This window comes from Strix uralensis, chromosome 16, assembly GCF_047716275.1.
Source record: "Strix uralensis isolate ZFMK-TIS-50842 chromosome 16, bStrUra1, whole genome shotgun sequence".
Classification (NCBI taxonomy): Eukaryota; Metazoa; Chordata; class Aves; order Strigiformes; family Strigidae; genus Strix; species Strix uralensis.
The window spans coordinates 4,677,461-4,700,058 of record NC_133987.1 but is presented as its reverse complement, the minus strand read 5'-3'; the positions used below and the strand labels follow the sequence as shown (position 1 = coordinate 4,700,058).

The following is a 22,598-nucleotide window of genomic DNA, read 5'->3' as shown; positions in this document are numbered from 1 at the left end:
GGGCAGGGGGGTGGCTGCGGTCGGGTGGGTTTAGGCTGGTCCCCGAGGGCTGTGAGCTGGCGGGACAGCCCCAGCTCTGCACCCCTGCGAGGCGGGTGGCCCTCCCTGGGGAGAGGCATCTGGGTGCTGCCTGGCTCACTGGGGCCAAATGCCACGCCGGGGGGGTGCTGTGCCAGGGGAAAAGAGTCCTGTGCTGGGGGTGGGCAGGGGGCTACCTGTGCCCCTGCCTTGGGGGTGTGTTTCCAGCAGCTCTTTGTCTGAAATCAGCTTGTTCTGCATCTCCGATTCCTGTATGATTTTAACAACACTGATTTCATACTTTCGTGTTTCTCGCTGTAAGGAAAGCTGGGCTAAATTCGCCCAGAGGATGCATCCTGTGATGCTTTCCACCCCTTTTGCCTGGTTTCAGGGGGCACTGGCAGATGCCCAAATCCGGCAGCAGGCGAGGCAGATCCTGGAGAGCCCGCGCAGGGAGGGCAGGCGCTTGTTAGCAGGAACACGCCTTGATTTTATCGATTTATGTCGTGTCTGACTCTTAGGACAACAGCTTCTCCGCAGCTGCTGCTGGTTCCTGTTCCCCACGCCCAGGATAGGCTCTCAGGGGAGTAAATAACCATTTTTCCTGGGAAACTGAGCCCTGCTTTGCTTTCTGCTGCTGCTCCCCTCCCTTGCAGAGGGACACAGCTTTGCAGTCAGCGGAGCCTGTCATTTGCATGCAGGGGCTCAGTTGCCAAGAGATGCTGCGAGCAGCGCCCATGGCGAGCTGCACCCGCTTTTCTCGCATCTGCTAGTATTTTATTCATGTTTCTTTGGCTCCTGCATTCGAAAAAAATAAACCTCCTCGGTGTGCTCCAGTTCCGCAGCACACCAGTAAACGGCAAACACCCGTGTGCTGGCGGTAATCCCGGTGGACAACAGGCTGGATTCCTGCCTTGGGGAAGGCAAAAAGAAGGAAGATGAATGTCTTCAAAGCATAGAAGTGCTTGAGCTGCTCTTTAAATGAGCAGCTGGAGTCGCATCAAGACCCAGAGCCTGGTTAAGAAAACTCTTAACCAGTTTGCAGGATGGTGTGAAGGTGCCTTCCCCGCCTTCGACACGCCGGGGGCTCTCCCACCCCCTCAGTGTCTGGGAAATACCACCCAGAACAGATTGGGTGTTTAATCTGGGTGTGAAATCTTGCATCCACTTCAGCTGACAACGAGAGCGCTGGGGACGTGGGGTTTCGTGGGAGATGCTCCTGGAAGGGCACCGGTGTCTCCCAGCCTCCTGCAGCCCCGCTGCTGCGCGGTGGCTTCCTGGTGCATGCCGATGGCCAGTGTCCCCGTGGGTCTGTCCTGGTCTGGAATGGTTGGAGTAAAAGGTGTAATTAGCTCAGGTGGAGGGCAGAAGGTCTGGACTGCTCGGGAACTGCAGAGCCAGGGCACAGACATGGGAAAAACACACTTGGGAGCTGCTGGTGGAAGGAGGGAGGTTGTAAAGCTCTTCACTGTAATCTGCTTCTGTTTCCTCCTCGTTAGAGCTGGACAGCAGCTCAAAACTGCATTAGAGGACGGGGACCAACATGGTGGAAACTCAGCTGGAAAATGCAATTCCAGCACATCCACAACCTGTTGTGACCCTACACGGAAAACACGAGCTGAGTCGCTTCTCGGGCCCTGTAGTGTCTGACCAGAACAGCTTAATTGCTTATCCTTTAATTTCTTTTCCAAGCTGCGGCACAGAGGCGGGTTGGGAAGCAGTGCCCGGGCATGTGTCTGTTGTCACTGCAGTGTCCCTTCCCTGAGCCACCGGCATCCACCGCGGCCGGGCCTGTCCTGGCTCCGTGGGTGCGTGGGGCTGGCAATGTCCCCTGTCTTCAGCGTGGGGCTGGCTCCGTGCTGTGGGGACGGCTGCCCACACTCCTGGAGCCCTCCCGTGCCTTTATCTTATCTCTGTTTTTCCTGCAGCAGCAGGGGAAGGGGAGTGTTGCTCTGTGTGTTGTTAAATTGTGCGAGTTTTTGGCAGTAGCTCGGTGGCCACGCTTCCCAGTGCCCTGCGAGGTCTCTGCGGGGCGACGGACCTGCTGGTGCCAGCGTCCTCCCCGCAGCACCCATCTCTCTGCATTTCCCTTGGGGGGCCTGGGTCAGTGCCCCACTCCCTGCTTCTCTCCAACTGAGCAGGCTCCCTGCCAAGGAGCGGGGTGAGGAGGAGGTCGGTGCTGGAGGAAGGCTGTGGGCACACAGACACAGGGTGTCTGCACCTCTCTGGATGGTGCCAGCTGAGAAATTGGGCCCCGGGGAGGCCAGTTTGGGTGCTGGAGCATCAGCTGCCCCAGTGCAGAGCCAGGCTGGGTCCGCTCATGGTGCCGGGGTCTGTGAGGGAGTGTTTTATAGCCAATAAAACATTTAAATGGGTCTAGAGTAAGTCTAAATGGTTTGAATATTTAATGGAATACATTTGGCTTAATTTCACTTTCATCCTTTATTTGCGATATTGAATTCAGCTGTGCAAAACTGGGTTTTTCTTTGAAAGCGGAGGGAGGGCGGCCAGGTCTGTGGGGAGGGGTAGGCTTTGGGGTCCCTCTGCCCCCCACTGCCACCCCCATGACGGGCATTTAGGGGCATCCCTTGCTTTTGCCTTGCTCAGCCCCTGTGACCCCCCTGAGCCCACGCTGCTTCTCCGCTGAGCTGCTGACTCATTTCGTTACCGCTGATTAATTATTTGCCCCAGCAGTTTATTCCCGGTGTGGATGCCGGTGATATGTGTGTGTGTGCGGGGAAGGGCGAGGGGCCGGTCCCAGGTTCGGCAGTGCCGGTGAGGGCTGCAGTGGGACATCGCTGCCTTTTCCCAAAAAGCTGGTGTGCGGGGGAAGCTGTCACCGGCCAAGCTCACCAGACGCTGACTGTGCGTTGTCCTTCCTTGAAAACCACCTGCCCCTTCATCCTCTTCCCAAAGAGCCGCTTTCCTCCTTGCGTCGGCAAAGGATGGAGAGATCTGAGCCGTGGAGGTGGGGCTCAGGTCGGTCCCATCAGTGGGGCTTTTGCTGGACCCTACGATGGTAACACTGAGCATCAGACAAGGGGAGAAGGCTGTGGTGCCGCTGTACGTGCCGCTGAGTCCGTCCGAGAGCAATGGGATCCATCTGAGAGCAATAGGATCCATCTGAGAGCGTTGGGATCTATCTGAGAGCGATGGGATCTCCATCTGAGAGCGTTGGGATCCATCTGAGAGCGTTGGGATCTCCATCTGAGAGCGTTGGGATCCATCTGAGAGCATTGGGATCTCCATCTGAGAGCGTTGGGATCCATCTGAGAGCGTTGGGATCACCATCTGAGAGCGTTGGGATCCATCTGAGAGCGTTGGGATCACCATCTGAGAGCATTGGGATCCATCTGAGAGCATTGGGATCCATCTGAGAGCGTTGGGATCACCATCTGAGAGCAATGGCATCCATCTGAGAGCGTTGGGATCACCATCTGAGAGCAATGGGATCCATCTGAGAGCATTGGGATCCATCTGAGAGCAATGGGATCCATCTGAGAGCAATGGGATCTCCATCTGAGAGCATTGGGATCCATCTGAGAGTGTTGGGATCCATCTGAGAGCGTTGGGATCCATCTGAGAGCGTTGGGATCACCATCTGAGAGCGTTGGGATCCATCTGAGAGCATTGGGATCTCCATCTGAGAGCATTGGGATCCATCTGAGAGCGTTGGGATCACCATCTGAGAGCGTTGGGATCTCCATCTGAGAGCGTTGGGATCCATCTGAGAGCGTTGGGATCACCATCTGAGAGCAATGGGATCACTATCTGAGAGCAATGGGATCCATCTGAGAGCATTGGGATCCATCTGAGAGCAATGGGATCCATCTGAGAGCGTTGGGATCACCATCTGAGAGCAATGGCATCCATCTGAGAGCGTTGGGATCACCATCTGAGAGCAATGGGATCCATCTGAGAGCATTGGGATCCATCTGAGAGCAATGGGATCCATCTGAGAGCATTGGGATCCATCTGAGAGCAATGGGATCACCATCTGAGAGCATTGGGATCACCATCTGAGAGCAATGGGATCCATCTGAGAGCATTGGGATCCATCTGAGAGCGTTGGGATCACCATCTGAGAGCGTTGGGATCCATCTGAGAGCATTGGGATCTCCATCTGAGAGCATTGGGATCCATCTGAGAGCGTTGGGATCACCATCTGAGAGCGTTGGGATCCATCTGAGAGCGTTGGGATCACCATCTGAGAGCAATGGGATCCATCTGAGAGCATTGGGATCCATCTGAGAGCAATGGGATCCATCTGAGAGCGTTGGGATCACCATCTGAGAGCAATGGGATCTCCATCTGAGAGCATTGGGATCCATCTGAGAGTGTTGGGATCCATCTGAGAGCGTTGGGATCCATCTGAGAGCGTTGGGATCACCATCTGAGAGCGTTGGGATCCATCTGAGAGCGTTGGGATCCATCTGAGAGCATTGGGATCTCCATCTGAGAGCATTGGGATCCATCTGAGAGCGTTGGGATCTCCATCTGAGAGCGTTGGGATCTCCATCTGAGAGCGTTGGGATCCATCTGAGAGCGTTGGGATCACCATCTGAGAGCAATGGGATCACTATCTGAGAGCAATGGGATCCATCTGAGAGCATTGGGATCCATCTGAGAGCAATGGGATCCATCTGAGAGCGTTGGGATCACCATCTGAGAGCAATGGCATCCATCTGAGAGCGTTGGGATCACCATCTGAGAGCAATGGGATCCATCTGAGAGCATTGGGATCCATCTGAGAGCAATGGGATCCATCTGAGAGCATTGGGATCCATCTGAGAGCAATGGGATCACCATCTGAGAGCATTGGGATCACCATCTGAGAGCAATGGGATCCATCTGAGAGCATTGGGATCCATCTGAGAGCGTTGGGATCACCATCTGAGAGCGTTGGGATCCATCTGAGAGCATTGGGATCTCCATCTGAGAGCATTGGGATCCATCTGAGAGCGTTGGGATCACCATCTGAGAGCGTTGGGATCCATCTGAGAGCGTTGGGATCACCATCTGAGAGCAATGGGATCCATCTGAGAGCATTGGGATCCATCTGAGAGCAATGGGATCCATCTGAGAGCGTTGGGATCACCATCTGAGAGCAATGGGATCCATCTGAGAGCGTTGGGATCACCATCTGAGAGCAATGGGATCCATCTGAGAGCGTTGGGATCCATCTGAGAGCAATGGGATCACCATCTGAGAGCAATGGGATCCATCTGAGAGCATTGGGATCCATCTGAGAGCGTTGGGATCACCATCTGAGAGCGTTGGGATCCATCTGAGAGTGATGGGATCTCCATCTGAGAGCATTGGGATCACCATCCGAGAGTGTTGGGATCCATCCAGGAGCGATGGGATCGATCTGGGAGCAATGGATCTCCATCTGAGAGCGGTGTAACTCGTACAGCTGGCTTTGTCTAACAGGGGCACACAGCATTTTTAATCCCAGCTAAGCACAGAGTCCTTGCCTTGAAGGATTGCAGAACCTCTCAAAAGCAACAGCAAATATTTTATCTTCATGCCTGCAATGGGAAAAATATTTCTCCTCAATCATATGTGTTGGGAGCTTGTGATGGGTGATGGCCATTGCCCCAGTCTGTGGCTGTCCCTGGGCGAGGAGAAACCCAACGGGGGTCCCAGGGCCTCGGTTATGCTTCAGGGCTTCAGCCTGAGGAAGATGTTCATGTGACAGATGCAGCAGGCAGGAAGGGTTGTTGTCTTCTAGAGGTCGTAAGACCGGCAGCACATCTCTGAGGATGCAACTGGGCCTGTTGTGAACAGCTGGGCAGGGTTTGTTTCATTTTGTGGGGGTTTTTTATATTTAATATATTGAAAGGTGGGGAGTGGCAGGGAGCTGTGTCCAGCTGCATCGATGCAGCCGAACCTGCCCGGCCCTCGCCAGCCCCCGTCCAGTCTGCCTGTATCTCGGGGTGTTTTCCTCCTCCCTGCCAAGCCACGACGTTCCTGTGCCCAAGTGACACGCTGGGGAAATGGAGGCTTTGGTTCTTCCAGCTTCGCTTGCGCGGGCGTCACCACAGCAACCGCGTGGCCACCAAGCCCCCCCCCCCCCCCCCACTGCAAACGCTCCGTCCGCCGCGCGCCGTTTTATGGCATTAAGGTGGTTATTAGCGAAGCGTCGCCGAGCCGCCGCCGTTTGCCAGGTGCACCTGCGGTACGGTGTGTGCTGGGCACGGGGGTGACAGAAAAGGAGCAGGGGGGGGTCCTGCCCCAGCGCCGATGCGGCTGTTCCTCGTTACCAATAATGAGGCTGAAGCGACCTCAGCTCCTGGTACTGTCCCCACCAGGAAGAGCCGCTGGTGTCGGCACTTCTGTGCCCTTTGCTCTCAACCTTGAAACAACTCCATTAATGATTTTTTTTTTTTTTTTTCCCCCCCAAAGCCAAGCGCAGGAGGCTGATGGGAGGCATCCAGGCAGCCCCAGCCCCTCCGGGGAGCGCAGACCCCCCCGCTTGCAAGGACCTTGCCCTCCGTGATGCTGAATTTAGTCCATATTACTGGGGTTTGCTTCCCCCGTGCTGCTCGACGGCAGCAGGTCCCCACCAGTGCCTCCGTGCCTCGCTGCTTCCTCTGAGCCGATGACTAAGAAAAACACGACTGCGTGGCTGGATGAATAATTCAGCCCAGCCTTGTTGCTGGGGGGTTCGTAGCAAAGACCCTGTCTAGGGACCTGCTTGTGGGAGGGGGCTGGTCCCTGGATGAGCATCGGTCTTGCAACAGGGATTCGGTGCCCCGGGCAGTGCGGGGTCACTCCAGTCCCTTTCCTGGGCACACAGGGAGCCTTTCCCGCTGCTTGTGCAGCCAGATGGCTGGGTTTTAATTTGTTTTTTTATTTTTTTTTCCCCCCAGCGTTAAGCACACTGGGCTCTCAGGAGCTGCAGGGAAGCAGCCGTTTCTCCGGGGTCACGGCTGCGGGAGGACGACATCGTTTCCCCAGCACGGCTGGGCACTCGCCCTCCCGCCCCACCGGCAAACCGCCCTCGGCGTCGCCCCGTTTGCCGCGCGCCTCGGCGGAAACGCCGGGGGATTGTTGCTACTCTCGGCATCAATTTTTAGAGCGCGGCGCGGGTTTTGGCAGCGACGCCGGCCAGCCCACGCAGCCCCGAGCAGCGCTAGCCTCGGGGAAGGACTGGCAGCTCTGCCGAGCTGGTGGGGGGATGCTGCTTTCGGGGGGTGAGCCTGCTGTGCTGTGGCGTGTGCCCAGGCGTCTCCCCATGGCACCAGCAGGGCTGGGAAGAGACCCCAGCCCTGGGCAGCTGTCACAGGTTGCGTTTATTTTCTCCTGTAACCATATTTTGGGTGTTTCCGTAGGGGCTGAGGGGCCATGGGGTGCTGGGTGGTCAGTGTGCGGGTCGGCGCATGGAGAGAGTGGGGTCAGGGCTGTGAAGCATCTTGAGTGGTTGCAGCGTGGGTGTGGGCTTCCTCGGGCTCCCCGGAGTCATGCTTCCTGATGGAAAAGCATTCCCTGAGATCACGCGTGGCAGGTTTCGGATGAGTGGGCTTTTCCTTTTCCTCTAAGTGCTGAGGCACACGCGCCCTGAAGCCAACCCCGAGCAGCTCCAAGGGTGCTGGGTCCTGAGCCCCCTGGCTCCTTCCCCGGAGCTGCCACGCTTTGCTGACAGGGCTTGGGGACACATGGCTGATGTGACGGGATGGGAGCGGGGCTGGGAATCACTTCCCAGTGAATCCTGGTGTTCGGGAGAAGGGCTGGCTGCGGGGCATTGCCACGGAGCATCTCTGGTGCATCCCTGCAGCACGTTGCCACGGTGCTGGCCCAGCAGCAAACAGCAGTGGCAGAACTGGGGGAGCTGGAGCCCTAAGAGGGGTGACCCCACCTGCCTCTGCCTGAGTTTGTGTTGTGCAGAGGGGGAATAAAGGGCAGAGACCGTCCCATCTCGCCGTGCCTGCCGGCGCTGTGGTAAGTGGCATTCAGCTTTGCTGACCCAAGAGAGCTGCAGGGATGGAAACACCCAAAACACGCCAGCACGGCACCGCCGGGGCGTGATCCGCCGGGGGGGGGACCAGTGCTCCCAAGCCTGAGCCTTGTGCCTGCTGCTCCGCTGCGGTGGCTTTCCCCAGAGCTTTGCCAGCTCCTGCAGCATCGCCCCGCTCTGGGATGCGGGATGTGCACAAAAATCAGAGCGGTGGCAGCCATGGGCCTGTGTGCTGCGGGGCTGGCAGACCTCGGGGAGCAGCGCCGAGAGCACTTAATTCAGCGATGAGGAGCTGAACTTGGGGAGCCGGGTCCTGCTGCGGTGGGTGTGCGCGCCGTAGCCCTTTGCATCGGGGTGAATCGCAGCTTGGCGAGGGGGATGCACAGTTCTGCCCAAGCTTTCTTAAATACATTAAGGTGCTGCACTTATAAATGTGCATGAATTAATGTGAGAAGTGCTTGACAATGCCTAAAATAACTTTGTTCCCGAGCAAGCGTTAATGCACGGCAGATGTGTTTTTCCCTCCTGAATAATACACACGTGAGGTCAAATTGCGCCCGAAAGCTCGGCGCGCTGGCGGTCCCGCTGGGCCTGGCATTGCCGAGGGACAGCAGTGGGGAGTGGGGCAGCTTGGGGGGCGATGGGTTCCCCAGGGGACCAGTCCCCCAGCTCGGTGCTGAGGTGGAAATCCTCTCCCCAGGACCCCGACCACTCCAGCCTCAGTCCTTGTCTGCAGTCGGGCTTTCCCAAGGGATCTCCCTGATGCAATGAAAAAAATCAAGGCAACCACACATGGGTTTTGGTTCAGTTTTATTTGAAAAAAAGGTTTCCAAATGCCTGTTTCTTGCAGTAGCACCCAGCTGTCCGGGAGCACAGTCAGCCCTGTGTTCCCAGCCGGGACCTCCCAGCGCCACTTAGCAAAGAGGAGGCAAAACCTCAGAAAACTCTCCCTCGGAGTTTGGAAAGCAAACACGGGGCTGAGGAGGGGTCCTGCCCTGCAGGGAGGGGGCCGGGGCTCATTGTGCTTCAGCCCCCACCACACCGCCCAGTGCCCGGCAGCTGCTGCACCGCAGAGATGGGCTGGTGCGGCGGTGAGCACCCAGACCTGCCATGTGCCATCCCCAGGGTCTTAACGGACTTGTATGGACTTCAGCAAATCCTGCTGGAGTTGTTCAGGCACTCTCTTTTTCCTTAAATCCTTTGAAGGATTCAGCTGGACTCGGGTTTGCTGCTCAGCAAGAACACGGCTTTCGAGAGCTGTCTGCCTTAGCTGCAGGTGAAGGATTGTGTGTGTGTGTGATAAAAAGCTACAGATTCATTTGTCAGGTCTTTGGGGATTTTTATTTCTTTTGAGGGATGAGAAGTGCTATTTAATAATGCTGTTTGCAACATCAGCTGCAGAAGACGCTGCATTACTGCCAGATGCTGCCGGGGTGTTTGCTCCTGGATATTCAGACCTGATTTTTTTTAATTGGATTGCAAAGTCTTCTCTGAAACTTTGGGCAAGTTTTCATCCCTTTAGGTGCCAGCCCTCTGACACAAAGGCCTCCAGTTGCAGGTACAGCTGATGGCCTGCACTGTGCTGCGTGCTGCGCAGGAGAGTCTTGGTGATCAGAGCCCTGGGGCCTTTCTCAGCATCATCCTCCTCCAGGCAAAGTGACCCCGCTGCAATTTATAGCCGGGCAGACGAGGCTGCCCAGGAGGCTGGTTTTGTAGCTCCAAAACCAAATTATAATATTCTTCAGACTGGGATAGGCCAACTGGAAAATGTTTGGACCAAGCATAACACGAGGAAAAATTAATCTTTCCTAATTGCTTGCTATGCCCGAGGGCTGCTTGGGGGTGTGGGGGGTGAGCCAGAGGAGGGATAGGCTTGCAGCCCCCCAGGGCTGGGGGTCCCCTCTCTGGGTGTTTCCTGGTGACTTTCTCTTGCACGAACCCCACCGCTGCCTGGCTGCTCTGGGGCCAAACCAGTTAAACTCCTCCTGAGCTGGGACAGGCTTTGTGCTGGAAATGAGACGGCTGTGGCAGGGCTTAAACGTGGTTCCCGGGACCCTGCACCCGGACACAACTGGGCTGAGTCAAAATCATGTCCTGCCATGTCCGGGGTGCCTCCCCCACAGGGATCCTCCTATTTATCATCCTTGGGGGTGGTGGAGGATGGAGTGTGGGGGGACGGGGTGCTCAGCCCAGGTCTGGCTGCTGTCACTGGGGCTGTGACGAGGGGGAAGCCCAGGGTGCAAAGCGGCGGGGGGGGGGGGGGGGGGGCAGCAGCGCAGCAGCAGCGTGGGGCTCCCCGGCTTGTCCTGCGGCTCCAACACCCCACCGGCAGCTGCGATGGGAGCGCAGGGTACAGCAGCACCTGACACAAGGACTGGCTGCTTTGACATAGAATCAGAGAATCTTTTAGGTTGGAAAAGACCTTTAAGATCATAAAACTGATGCAAGGCTTTATTCCGCCCCCCCCTCCCCAGAGTAGAGTAAACAATTCCCTGTGTAACAGTAATTGATAACCCATTTTTCCTTCTTGTGGCATTGACAGCCGCCGTGTTTCCTGTAAATGAGAAATGATATTGCAATAAATGCTCTGTAGAGATTCTTGTTCTGCTCTGCAGCACGGTCTGTCCTTGATGAAGAAAATGAAGATAAATATGCTGAGCGCCACGTTACTTATTCTTGGTATTGGCACAGATCTGCGTGAGCCATCTCTGCCCCCTTTGTTTCCAAGGCTGCCTGGTTTAGAAGAAGCATGGATATTTTTAAAAATATCTCTTCTATTATAAAGTAGAAAAAAAGAGATGGAAGGGGTGAGTAATGCAGCCCAGGGTGGTGGGGGAGCTGCCGCAGACTGTCCCCGGGTGGGGAGGAGGGATGCGGCCGTGGGCTCCATCCGATCCCGGGACCTGACCGCATGCTGGGATAGCAGGGATGGGCTGCAGCCTCCTTGCTGACTGTCGTGTTTCGGTGTCTCTGGTCTCCGGGGCAGCTGTAGCAGATCCTCTCCTGCGGATTTTTAAGGGTGGAAAACCCAGTTTCCGTGGCTGCCTGCAGGGCTGGGGCACAGGCTCGCTCCGACGTGGCGGGGATGTCTGAAAGCCTCACACGGCCACATCTCCCGCCTGGTGGGATGAGCCTGAGCAGCCCCGTCGGGCTTAAAAGAATCGATAGGCTGAGTCTTGTCTGCCTGCAGCTCCAGCAAGGAACTATCCTACAAGGAACTGTCCCCTTGCTCATCACTGGGGCCTTGCTGGTTAGATGGAGCGGCCGGGCTGAGGAAGGAAAGCGTCCCCCACCCAACGCTGCTCCACCAGCAGCACGGCTGCCACGGGCGATGCCGAGAAGCAGAGCATGACTTTATTGTAAAATATATGATCCTAACCAGATCCTCTTACCTCTAATCTGTCCCTAAGACAGGATTCTCTGCTTCTTGCCAGAAAATCCTTTTATGTGCAGACTGATGTGAATAGAAGATGATAAGTCACTAATTCTTCTGTGTGTCTGCTCTAACAAGAGCCTCGACTCTTACACTCTGCAGGGCTGGCAGCCAGGGAGATGTTAATTGGGCTTTAATGTAGCGTACATGGCTCTTGACAAAGGCTACTGCTGCAGACATCCCTGGGGCGTGCGTGGGGCGTGGGGAAGGGGCTGCGGTGCCCGTGGGGGCGAGGGGCTCCGCAGGGCGTGCGGAGGGTCTGTGCCCACCCGGAGATCATGGGTTGGGGTGATTTGTATCGGGCAGGGCTTGCGGCTTCTCCCCTCTCTCCTGCGTTGCAGGGCAGGTTGTGCCCTGGCCAGGACCTGGGTGCAGGCAGAGAGGGGACGTGGTGGGGTGACCCCCCCAGAGGAGGCGGGTGGAGGGGACGCAGGGCCAGCTCCAGCAGCAGAGCGGATCAGAAGCACCGTCTGCTGCAAGGTGCCGTGTTAATCTGCTTTTCGCGGGGGTCTGCTGTTGAACTGAGCAGCGAGCGCCGACACGTTATCGTTTCTGAAAGGATCTTGGCACCAGGGATCGGTGGCTGGCTCTGGAGCGTCTCTGCTGCAGGCAGGAGTGCGCGAGTCCTGGGGAGGGAAAAAAAAAAAAAAAAGGCAAAAAAAAAAAGGCAGAAGTTTCTATTTTTAGCTGCAGAGTGCAAACGCACAGCGCTGCCGAGGAAATTAATCACCTGCCCTGGAAGATGAATGGTCGGGTTTTCTCTCGGAACAGATCTCTGGGACGAAGCGGAGGGAGCGGTGCGGGGGTGTCCTGGCTGCCCGGGTCTCCCGGGGACGTGTGTCGGGGCCGCTCGGGCACATCACCAGCGGTGGCACAGCGGCTCCACGGCTGAGGAGGAGGAGGATCAAAGATGTTTCCCAGTGCCTGGGCCACCCTCGAGCAGGACTCAGCACGGCTGGAGCGGGACGGCATCCAGCCACATGGCACTGCCCCGCATCCAGCCCGTGTCCCTGCCCCGCTGTCCCCATTCCCGGCAGCTTTCCACAGGCTCCAGCGCAGCGTTGGGCTGTTCCCTCCCCTCTCTTGCAGGGAATGTGCTTCTGAAAGGTTTTTTCCCCACGCCGGGGGTGGTGGGCTGGCTGGCTGCGTTCTCCGTCGAGCGCTGCCCCGTGAGCCGGCGATGGGCAGAGCAGCCCTACCATCGTGAGCTCTGAAAGCCCGGGTGAAGTTGAGATAAGAGCTCAGCGCTGCTCTTTTTGCTCTGGTGCCTGCTCACGGTTGCTGAAACTTAAATATTTGTTCCTGGTTACTGTTTGTCTCGCTGAACAGATCTTGATTTCAGAAGCACAGATCCTTGTGTAATATCAGCCTCCCGCTCTCTTCCCTTTGGTTACCCCCAGCAGAAATAACAGGAGGTTTTAAAACCAAGTTTCTCCAAGAAAAGCAGCTTTTTCCTGGAGGTTGGGTCCTCTGGCCTCGGGCACAGCCAGGCTCGGGGCTCCCCCGTGGCATTGTGCTGGGCTGCTGGGCCCTGCAGGGGGGGACGGCAGAGCCAAAACCTGCTGGGTACTGGCCCCAGGGACCCCGGGCTGGTGCTGAGCTGCCGTCGTGCTCCCCGCTGTGCACAGGCTGTAAGTAACACAGAGCTGGAGAGTCAGAAGAGCTCCAGCTCCTCACCCAGAGCCAGCTCGGATGGTCCGTACCCCGAGGCAGACCCTGCTGCCATGTCCCAGCCTCCCGGCACCCCCTGTTTGTTTGGGCACCCCCTGTTTGGGCACCCCGTGTTGGCCAACACGTCGGTGCTGCAGGGAGCCACCTCGGCCACCTCTGGCATCTCTGGAGTGACGCACGGTGCGAAGCCTGTGCCAAGAGCAGGGCCCACAGCAGCTCAGAGCAAAAGCACCAAAGGTGGGGAGCAGAGGGGACCTTCCTCCTCCTCCTCCTCCTCCTCCTCTAGAGCAGCTCATACTTTCTAATTTATGACTGCGTTAGGAAAGTGAGGGCTGGAACCCAACAAAATGACTCTTCCAGGCTGCAAGCAACCAGCAGTTTGGTTTTGGTTGTTGTTTTTTTATTTTCATTTTCTCCAATGAAAATGAAATTTTCTCATTTGGGGTCTAAAAAAAATCACCCAATTTTGAGGGATCAAGTTTTTAGCGACCAGCTTGTACAGATGGAGCAAAGGGGGGCTGCTCATTGAGCCTTGACCTTGGCAGAGGGCTGGGCTGTCCCTGAGCCAGGCTGCGGTGGCTGGAGAAGATGCTGAGCTGCCAGGACCAGCTCGCTGGCAGCGGCACGCGCGCGTGTGGGAAAACTTCAGGGGTTTAATGAGCAAATTTAATGCAGTGTCCTGCTGTTTTGGGCAGATTTCCATATTGATCCTGAATCTATCTTTGCAGCCGCTTTTGGAGGTGGTGGTTATTTGTCTGTCTGCTGTAGCCCATCACACCCGCGTCCCGCCTCCTCCCGGTGGTGCTGGTGGAGCCAGGGGCTCCCTGGGCTTTGCCGAGTGGGAATTTGGATCCGGGTCCCACCTTGGCACGGGGCTGGGGTCCCCCAGCACCCCTTCAGCCAGCTCCCCCTTGCCGTGCTGGCTGTTTTCCTCCTGGCTTTTTAAAAATAAAGGATGCCCCAATCTATTCACGCGCTCCCGGGGTGCTCCCGAGTGGTGGTGGGGACCTGGCAGCCCCCCGGCGCGTGATGCCGCAGCCCTAATGGCGTTGGCGGGGGGGGCTGCGCTGTCAGTCCCCCGGCCCGCAGCGGAGCCGTCACCGCCGCTAATTAACTCAGCCAGTGCCCCAGCCGCCTGCGCTCTGGTTTGATGTATATTCACTAATGCAATTTTTTTCCCCTTTTCGCAGGAACTCGCCCCCGGTTTGCCGCGGGGGCTGCCTCCAAAGCGCACTAATGACATTTCGGGTTGGTTTGGTTTTTTTTTTTCCTTTTCCATCATGAAAGCGGAGATGGGGATGGCTGGGGGCCAGACCCCCGCCGGCTCTGGGGACAAGCCCACTGCAGCAGAGGTGCTGGCACAGCCGTGGATGGGTGCCCTCAGCCCCCCCGGGACCCCGCAGCCCCGGGGTTTCTCTCCTCCTCTCCAGGTGACAACCCCAGCGGTTTGGGGAGGATCAGGGCTGCAGGCTGGGCACACCGGGGTCCCTCAGCCAATCCCCCAAACACTGCCCGTCCCCTTTGCTCCCTCCAGGGCCACGCGTGCTGGGCTGCAGCCGTGCCGCGCCGCGCAGGGGGATGCTCTGGGTGGGTGGGGGGTTGTTGGTGGGTGCTCCTGGGCAGCATCGCTGGAGCCAGCATCCGTCAGAGGCTCCGGGGAGCCAGGGTGAGGGGTTCCCCTGGTTGGAGCCTGAGTGCTGTCAGCAAGCAGCTTCCCATTTGTCAAACTGTGAGGCGGGTTAATCCATGTATCTTATTTAATGTTCTAAGGCTTTCGTTAATGAGTTAATGCGTGGAAAAGCTGGGGGGAGGCCGGGCTGCGGTGCGGTTGCTGACCCCGGGTTACGCTGCAGCTTTCACTGACATGGGCTCCAGCGCCTGCAGACAGGCCGGGATGTGCTGGTCGCTCCCGGGGTGGTTCACCGGCACCGAGGGGATCCCGTGGACTGGGCGAGTGGCATTTCCCAAACTGCAGCTGGTCACAGCTGACCTGGGAGCAGCGCAGGGCAGCAGGCCGGCAGCAGGGGCACTGGGCTTGGGGGGGGACCCTTGTCTGTCACCGGGTGCGTGTTTCGGGGAGCAGCGCAGTTTCGCTCCATCACAGGCACCTTCCCCTCCCTCCTCTCTGTCTCCAAATGGCCGCTCTCCTGCCGTCGCCGGGGTGGAATCGTGCCGGGGCTGCAGCCAGCAGGGCCGTTGGTGTGTTGATAACGCTGCTCTTAATTGAGGACCATCTGCACTTGGTAATTTAATTTTTCCTGCATCTGCAAGGTTCCAACTTTATTTATCTGACGTCCTGAGGATTATTTAACTTACGAGCATCATGTTCCTCCAACAAAAGCACTCCAGGCAATCCACTGCAGCCCCTGCTAGAAGATATTTTAATAACATTGTCAACGCCCCAGGAAAAAGGACACATAAAAACTGAAATTGCAAAGGGCGACAACAGAGCTGAGTTGTGGGGATGGCTTTCCTGCCTGCTTTTGCATAGCGGGTGGCCTGCTGTGAGTATTACCTCTATTATATTAAACTGTGCAAGATTAAGAACAAACCCTGAGCAACACAACCCCTCGTCACCATCAGGCCTGGCAGTGTATTTTGTGTGTCAGCGCATTGACACACGTCTTGGCTTTGTCTTTGGATGCTTATTAGTAGTTAAACCCCCCAGCTGTGCCTTTGGAGGGCTGCGAGTATGGAATTGAACTGCAGCTTCTTAAAAAAAGAATAATTGGATGCTAGAAAGTCTATTAGCCGTGGTATGGGGGAAGACTTGGGCATCTGGTTCACGTGGCACCGGCGGGAGCCGTTGCGTGCCGCTGGCAGCAGCCTCTGCCTTTTCTTACCCCACTCCTCCCACCTTCTACTCCGTTTCTTCACCCACGTTTTGCAGCCGCCCTGTGCTTGGGGGCAGGCAGGGATGCAGGCAGGAGACACTGCTCTGTTCCACACCTAAACCTTGGGGAAGCCAGTTTTTTTCCCCAGCCTGGTCCAGCAGCACCTGGGTCCACACGCAGACTTTAATTAAGCCTTTTCCCCGCCCCTAAAATGTAGGTCAGTCGTAATTAGTGTGAATCCTGCTGCTGCCAGCTTCGCTGTTAATTAAGCTCCTGAAGTGGAGGTCGATGCCTCAGAGGTTCAGCTTTTTCGGCTGCTCACCAGATGCTTTGTGATCACTTCGGCTCGGCTGGTCCGTGCTCAGGGCTAGGGCCATGTTCGCCCTCCTTCCATCCGGTCACCCTCGAAGCACGGCCACAGTGGGGACGTGGCTACGGTGGGGACGTGGCCACATGCCCGGGCACAGCCGCCCCTCGGCACACGCTCTCCTCTGAGCAGGAGATGCTGGTTTAGCTGTGGAAGGGCGCTCGTTTGGTGCCTATTTTAATGTGAAGCTCCCGGTGTCCTCATCCCTTGTCATTATCCATCACACCAAGTGTCTTCATCCCTTGGGAGGGCTCCTGGTGCTCGTGCCGAGATCTGGAGCAGCTGGGTGCTCCGGGGCACAACGGGGAAGCGCAAAGCGTTTTCCTTCCTCGGCAGCTCCTGGCATGGTGTCCCTGGCGCGGTCCCTGGCAGGTGGCTTCGGCAGCTGGTTGCCACCGGCTGGGGACGGCGTTCGGATGAGCATCACACGGGTGCGGAGCTGGGGGCTCCCAGCCCCTGCGCCTTGCGGGATGTGCTGGTGCCTCCAGCGTGGCACCGGGACCTGTAGGTAGGACCCGGGGTTTTGGAGGACGAGATGAGCTCAGAAAGCAGATCTGCTGCAGGAGGGAAATCCGCCCCGTCTCGCCCACGAAACGGGTGCCTGGCGGCGCTGTTCTCCATCCGCTGGGATGATGGTGAAGGTGCAGCTCCTCCACTCGGGTTTTCTCAGCGCTGATCACCGTGACGTGTTTCCACCCGGGCGAGGGCTTGTGGCCACACTCGCTCGGGTGCCAGGGAGCCCCTCAGGGCAGCGGGGACCCTCGGTTTTAAGCACTTAAAGCCTTCAGCGGCTCCGGGGAAAGCCTCGGCACGGTGAGCTGGTCCCGACCCCTGGCCGGGTCCCCAGGCGCTTTCGGCTCCCCCACCCCACAGCCTGGCTGCCTATTTTTACCGCTCCCAGGCTGTGAATCACTTCGCTCCCTCGTCTCGGTCGCTGCCTTTGAAGGTATTTATAAACCGCGATCATCTCCCCTGCGCCTGCTTTAGCAGACTGTGTAAATTTAGCGCTCTGGCTCACTCCTGCCCTCTCCTCCTCACCCGTATCCTCTCTGTTCGGCGAGCGTAGATGGGCAGGAGCCGAGATGCTCCCTCTGCACTGATTAAAAACATGAAAACAGCAACGAAGAGCCTCATCGGCACCGTCCTGGCATGGTGATGCCGGGCACCAGCATCCTGAGGCGCCCAGTACTTGGTGCCGAGCGGTGTGGGATGCGCAGGGGTGGCTCTTGGCACGCGTGTGCCACCGTTGCCTGGGAGGGTTTTGGTGGCACTGGAGCTGGTGGCGAGTCCGGTGCCGGGCGGGGGTGAGCTGGGGCAGAGCTGGGGAAGGTCAAGGTCAGGGCAGCCCTGGTTGTGCCACGGTCGTGCACCTGGGGAAGGGAGAGCACCCCACACCTGCTCCGGAGCAAAGGGGATTTAAATCCGTCATCACCAGAGCAGCAAGGAGCTGCCCTGTCCTGCCGGTGCACAGTTCCTGGCCGTGTTTTCATCACATCCTCCTAATCCCTGAGTTAATTTCTGGGGATCTCACAGGCAAATGAATCTCTGCTCCTTCCCCTGGGACCGCCAGGTCTTTAGGATTGTGTTTGATTAATGTTTGGAGCTCACCAGGCCAGCAGTGGCTCTGGGATGCTGTCAGGATCCGTCCCCTGCCCTTGCTGGCCGACACAGCCACCCAGAGGGGCACCGATGGGCTCCCCCCGCGGCCCCGCACTGCTCAGCCAGGACACGCTTCGGGCGGGCACAAAAAGTTTCCTGTTGGCTTTGGGGAAAACCCCGCAGGGCAGCACGGAGGGGCACTGCCCCCTCTCCTTCTTCCTACCTTTCCTGCTAAAACCAAGCAAAATGGGAAAAAAAAAAACCCACAAAACTGAGAGAGAAACCGGTGCTCACTGGGAGAAAAACGGGTACAAACAGCAGGAAGAGGAGTTATTTTTAAGTTGCTGACTGAATATGGAGTAGCTGGCTGTCTCTTTTGAAGGCCATTAAGATGGGATGCTGACGCTCATTAATTTATTGCCAGAGGTCCTTTAGCCCAAGCCCCACGCTGCACTAAATCAGCCTCGCAGACACGAGGATTTAAGCATCCAAACAGATGTAGCTCGCAGCAGACGCGGGGAGGGATCTCCTGGCTGGGCCACGGCGCAAATGGAGCAACGTTTCAAAAAGCGGGGAGAGGAGATCAGCCCGAGGGTTCAGGAGGAAACGCCGCCCGGGATGGGGGGCCAGGGTGCTCGTGTCTTCCCGGGGTCCCTCACCGCCCTTTCTCTTCTTTTCTCTTTCAGAATAAGGTGCTGACGGTGGATGGGGTGAAGGTGAAGCTGCAGGTACGTCCCCGTGGCCCTGGTAGCAGCTCCCTTACCCCCCCACCATGGGTGTTTGGGGTTGGGCAAAGCCCCTCAGCAGAGGAGCACCCCAGAATCGAGTCCCCCATCTCCATCTTTTGCCGTCTCGTCTCCCGCCCCGGGACAGCCTTAGGAGCGCTTTCAGGTGCTCTGTCCCCGAGGCTGGGGGCTGTCCTGGCCGCAGTGACCCCCCCACCCCGTCCCAGCCCACCCACCTCCTCACCGCTCCGTGACAGCAGCCGGAGCCGCACCCGTGGGGTTTGCCCGGCACTTCCAGGGAGCTCCTGCTTTGGAAGGGCCAGAGGAGAGTGAGAGGGACCGAGATCCTCCGAAGGGATCCACGTCCCCGGGCTCAGCCACATCCAGCCTGCGGGACACGCAGCTCTGGTGTCCCCCTGCACCCAGAGCCGCTCCAGCCCCCCCGACCCCTCTGCCAGGAGCTCAGTAACGACATTAGCACTGATCTTCCCCTGACAGCAGCGTGGCACTCGGCAAACGAATCGCTGCATTAAAAACTGATAAATTAAATTAGCGGGTCCCCACGCATCCATCTGCTGGATGGATTTTTCCGATTAAGGGACACGTCGGGAGCCCTTTGCCACGCACCATCGTCTCCGCGTGCTGAGGAGCGGGGAGGTGCCGCTTCAATATTATCACCCCTGTCATTTTTCCTATTGCTGTCCCTAGAAGCAAAAGGCTGAAGGAGGTTCCTGGGGTCGCATCGTGCCGGCTGGTTTGGTGCTGGTTTTGGTGCTGGGTGGGTGTCACGACCCGCACTGCGAGCCCAGAGAGTTGTAAAGGTTCTGTGATCCCATCGGGTTCAATTAAGGTGAAATGACACCAACAACCAGTTAAAATGTTTTATTTGTGGTAGAAACGGCTTAAACTTGGAAAAGGATAATGAGCAATGTGGTCTATTGTAAATCTGTAAGAAAGAAAAGAAAGGAAAGAAAAAGAAAGAAAAGAAAGGAGAATCAAAGAATCTGGATCATCACCCCTGGCTCCAGCGTTGTCACAGATCTGGTGATCTCGGGTGGTGCGTGCACACCCAGCAAAGTTTCCTGTCGCCTTTTAAGTTCATTTTATCAGCTGATTTGCATACTAGATGAGGAAAGGCAGATATTCCATGAACTCATTTCCATGAGAGACGAGGAAAAAGGAGGAGCAGGGGTTCTGCACACGCATTGAGAGGGAATGGGGTGCATCAACCCCCTCATCCGGTTGAGTCGGTGGTCATGCTCGCCACTTCCACCTTTATTTTTCCCTCAGTTCCCACAGATTTTTGCTGCCTTTCCTGTTTCTTGAACAATCATCCAGCTTCTGGGGCAGGATGCTCACCTCTTATCAAGCCTTTCACCTGAACACCTGGTTTCACTCAGCCCACGTTTCCCCGCTTTGAGGTTTATCTCAGGAGTTTGTCAATACAATCGCGGGGGGGGATGGGGGGGGTGGGGGTGTGCACTCTTCAATACCCTCCATGCCTCCTTGTGTGACATTCTTTAGCCTAATCACAAAGGCCACAGCTCGACCTTGAGGTTTTCTGCGCCGATGAATGTTTGAGGCGTTAATTCCTTCAGTTCCCTCCAGAGGGGTCTCTCAGCCCGTGGCTGACCCCTCTGCTCCCGTCTGCCTTCCAGATCTGGGACACGGCCGGGCAGGAGCGCTTCCGCAGCGTCACCCACGCCTACTACCGGGACGCCCACGGTAAGCACGGCCACCTCTGCTTCCCGGGGTGGGGGAGCAGCCCCCTCCCGAGCCGCAACGCCAGCCCGGGTGAGTCGGGAAGCACCGGGAGCTGTTTCCCCGTTGGAAGCAGCCGCCAAGGCTCCGCTTGGCCACGCTCCTGCCCAGCACTAACGCACCGTCCCTCTCTCCGCAGCCCTGCTCCTGCTCTACGATGTCACCAACAAAGCGTCCTTCGACAACATCCAGGTAACGGCGGCACCCCCGGGCCCCTCCTGCCCACCCCACGGGTGCCACGGGCTGGGTGGCGGGTGCGGGTTGGCCCCGGGGAGCGGGTGGGTGCTGCGGGGGATGTGTGTTGGAGGTGGGAAACGGGATCGTTTCCAGAAGGGCTGCAGGTAATGGCGAGCACCCGACAGCAGGTCCGCCTGCAAGGGCACCACAGGACAGGCAGAGGTTTTCCCCTTCATAGCAAATAAAAGGGGTGATGGTGTCACTTCACTGGCCAATTAACGCAGTAATTACAGCACCGGCTGGAGAACTCGCTCCGGTAAATGCGCACGGACAGATTTACTGAGCGAGGTCCTCCTCTGTGCCTTCGGGTCCCAACGGGACCAACTGTGGCCAGGGCAGAGGGTCGCATCCTGCTGCATGCTCCCCGCCCCCAGCAGCCCTGCCCTTCCTGCTGGCTTTTGTGGGGGTCCCTGTGCCCCCTCCCTGCAGACCAGGCCCCCCCGGCTGATGCTGAGCCCCCACGCAGGTGCTTCAGGGGTGCTGGGGAGTGGGATCTGGCAGAGGTGGGGGAGAGCAAACGCTGCCCACGAGCACGTAGTGTGGGGGGCAGGAGGATGTGGCCTTGGCATCCCCTCCCCTCGCCCCGCGCGGGTACTGGGGGCCACCTATGCCACCGCCGGCTCTGCTGGGAGCAATTAGCCCTGAATGAATAGGATGTTAATTGCTCATGTCCCAGACACGGAGTACACGGTGTGCGTCTGTGGTGAGCACGCTGTGTGTCTGCAAAAACACCCTGTTCAATAGCATAGGGGGGGGCCATGTGGCATTAACACCCCAGGGTGGGGAGCTCCTGGGGAGTCCTGCACACCCCTGACCCCCCTGGGCCTGGCTGGCTGGAGCTGTCCCTGTCCAGAGCATCCTTCTGTTGGCGGCCCCACAGTCCCAGAATCCCAGAATCATCTCAGTTGGAAAAGACCTTGAAGCTCCTCCAGTCCAACCATGAACCTCACACTGACCGTTCCCAACTCCACCAGATCCCTCAGCTCTGGGTCAGCCCGACTCTTCAACCCCTCCAGGGATGGGGACTCCCCCCCTGCCCTGGGCAACCCATTCCAACGCCCAACAACCCGTTCTGCAAAGAAATACTTCCTCACATCCATCCCGTGGCAGGGGACGGGGCATGTCCTGCCACCCTGCTCCCATGGCACTGGGAATGTTTCCTGCAAGCTGGGACCAGCCCCAGCAGTGGCATTTTCCAGCCTGGGGAGCTGGATGGCTCGAGGAGCTGCTGGGCCTAACAGAGAGCGAGTGCCGGTCGCTCCCCGGGCTGTGGGTCTGCGCTGAGGTTGTGATCCTGCAGCGAGACAGAAAAACCACTTGGAGCTTTCACGCTGCTGGGTAACACAGCCCCGTTGGCCAGCGCTTTGCCATGAGCCCAGAGCTGGTGCTCAGAGCTGGGGCACAGGCAGCAGGGTCAGAGATTACAGGGAATTAGGGCAAATTTGATTAGATTAGGTTGGATGAGAGGGTAGGGAAGTCAGCCCATGGTCTGGGGAGGCAGGTTCAGCCGCCTGCCAGGATGAGTGCGCTCGGCACAGGGGCAGGACACGGGTGGGAGCCTCGTCCCGGAGCAAACCCTCAGCCTTATCCTCCAGAAAGGTTTAGTCTTAATGTCCCAACCGAGGGAGAATTTGGGTGAAAGTCCTACAAGCGTCCGCAGTCAGACGAAGAAGGCAGCAGGGCTGAAAGGCTGCTGGTAGCCTTGAAAATTGTCAGCAGCCAAAGCGGGGTCCCACAGGGTTTTTGTTTTCCATCTAACCCCCAGCCACCCCCTCCCTGTGTCCACATATCGCCCCCAGCATTGCTCGGGGACAGCAGTGTTCCCCACAGAGTGCCCAGGACTGGGGCAGCACCCCATCCTGCTCCTCCTCCTCCTCCCCTGGGGTTGTGCTAACCCCTTTCTCTGTCTCACTCCCTCCAGGCTTGGCTGACAGAGATTCACGAATACGCGCAGCAAGATGTGGTCCTCATGTTACTGGGAAATAAGGTGAGC

General features: G+C 57.7%; 1 protein-coding gene across 2 annotated transcripts in view; it reads left to right on the top strand.

Moving 5' to 3' along the window:
- The window catches only part of RAB26 (RAB26, member RAS oncogene family), a 34,151-nt gene that overhangs the window by 7,945 nt on the left and 3,608 nt on the right, over window positions 1-22,598 (top strand). Inside the window, exons 3-6 of one of the 2 annotated variants that reach the window (XM_074886254.1) lie at window positions 18,569-18,610; window positions 20,266-20,332; window positions 20,508-20,560; window positions 22,527-22,592. In XM_074886254.1, the coding sequence (XP_074742355.1) occupies window positions 18,569-18,610; window positions 20,266-20,332; window positions 20,508-20,560; window positions 22,527-22,592 (228 nt within the window). Of the gene's footprint in view, window positions 1-18,568; window positions 18,611-20,265; window positions 20,402-20,507; window positions 20,561-22,526; window positions 22,593-22,598 lie in introns of both variants that reach the window. The other variant, XM_074886255.1, reaches the window with a different exon arrangement.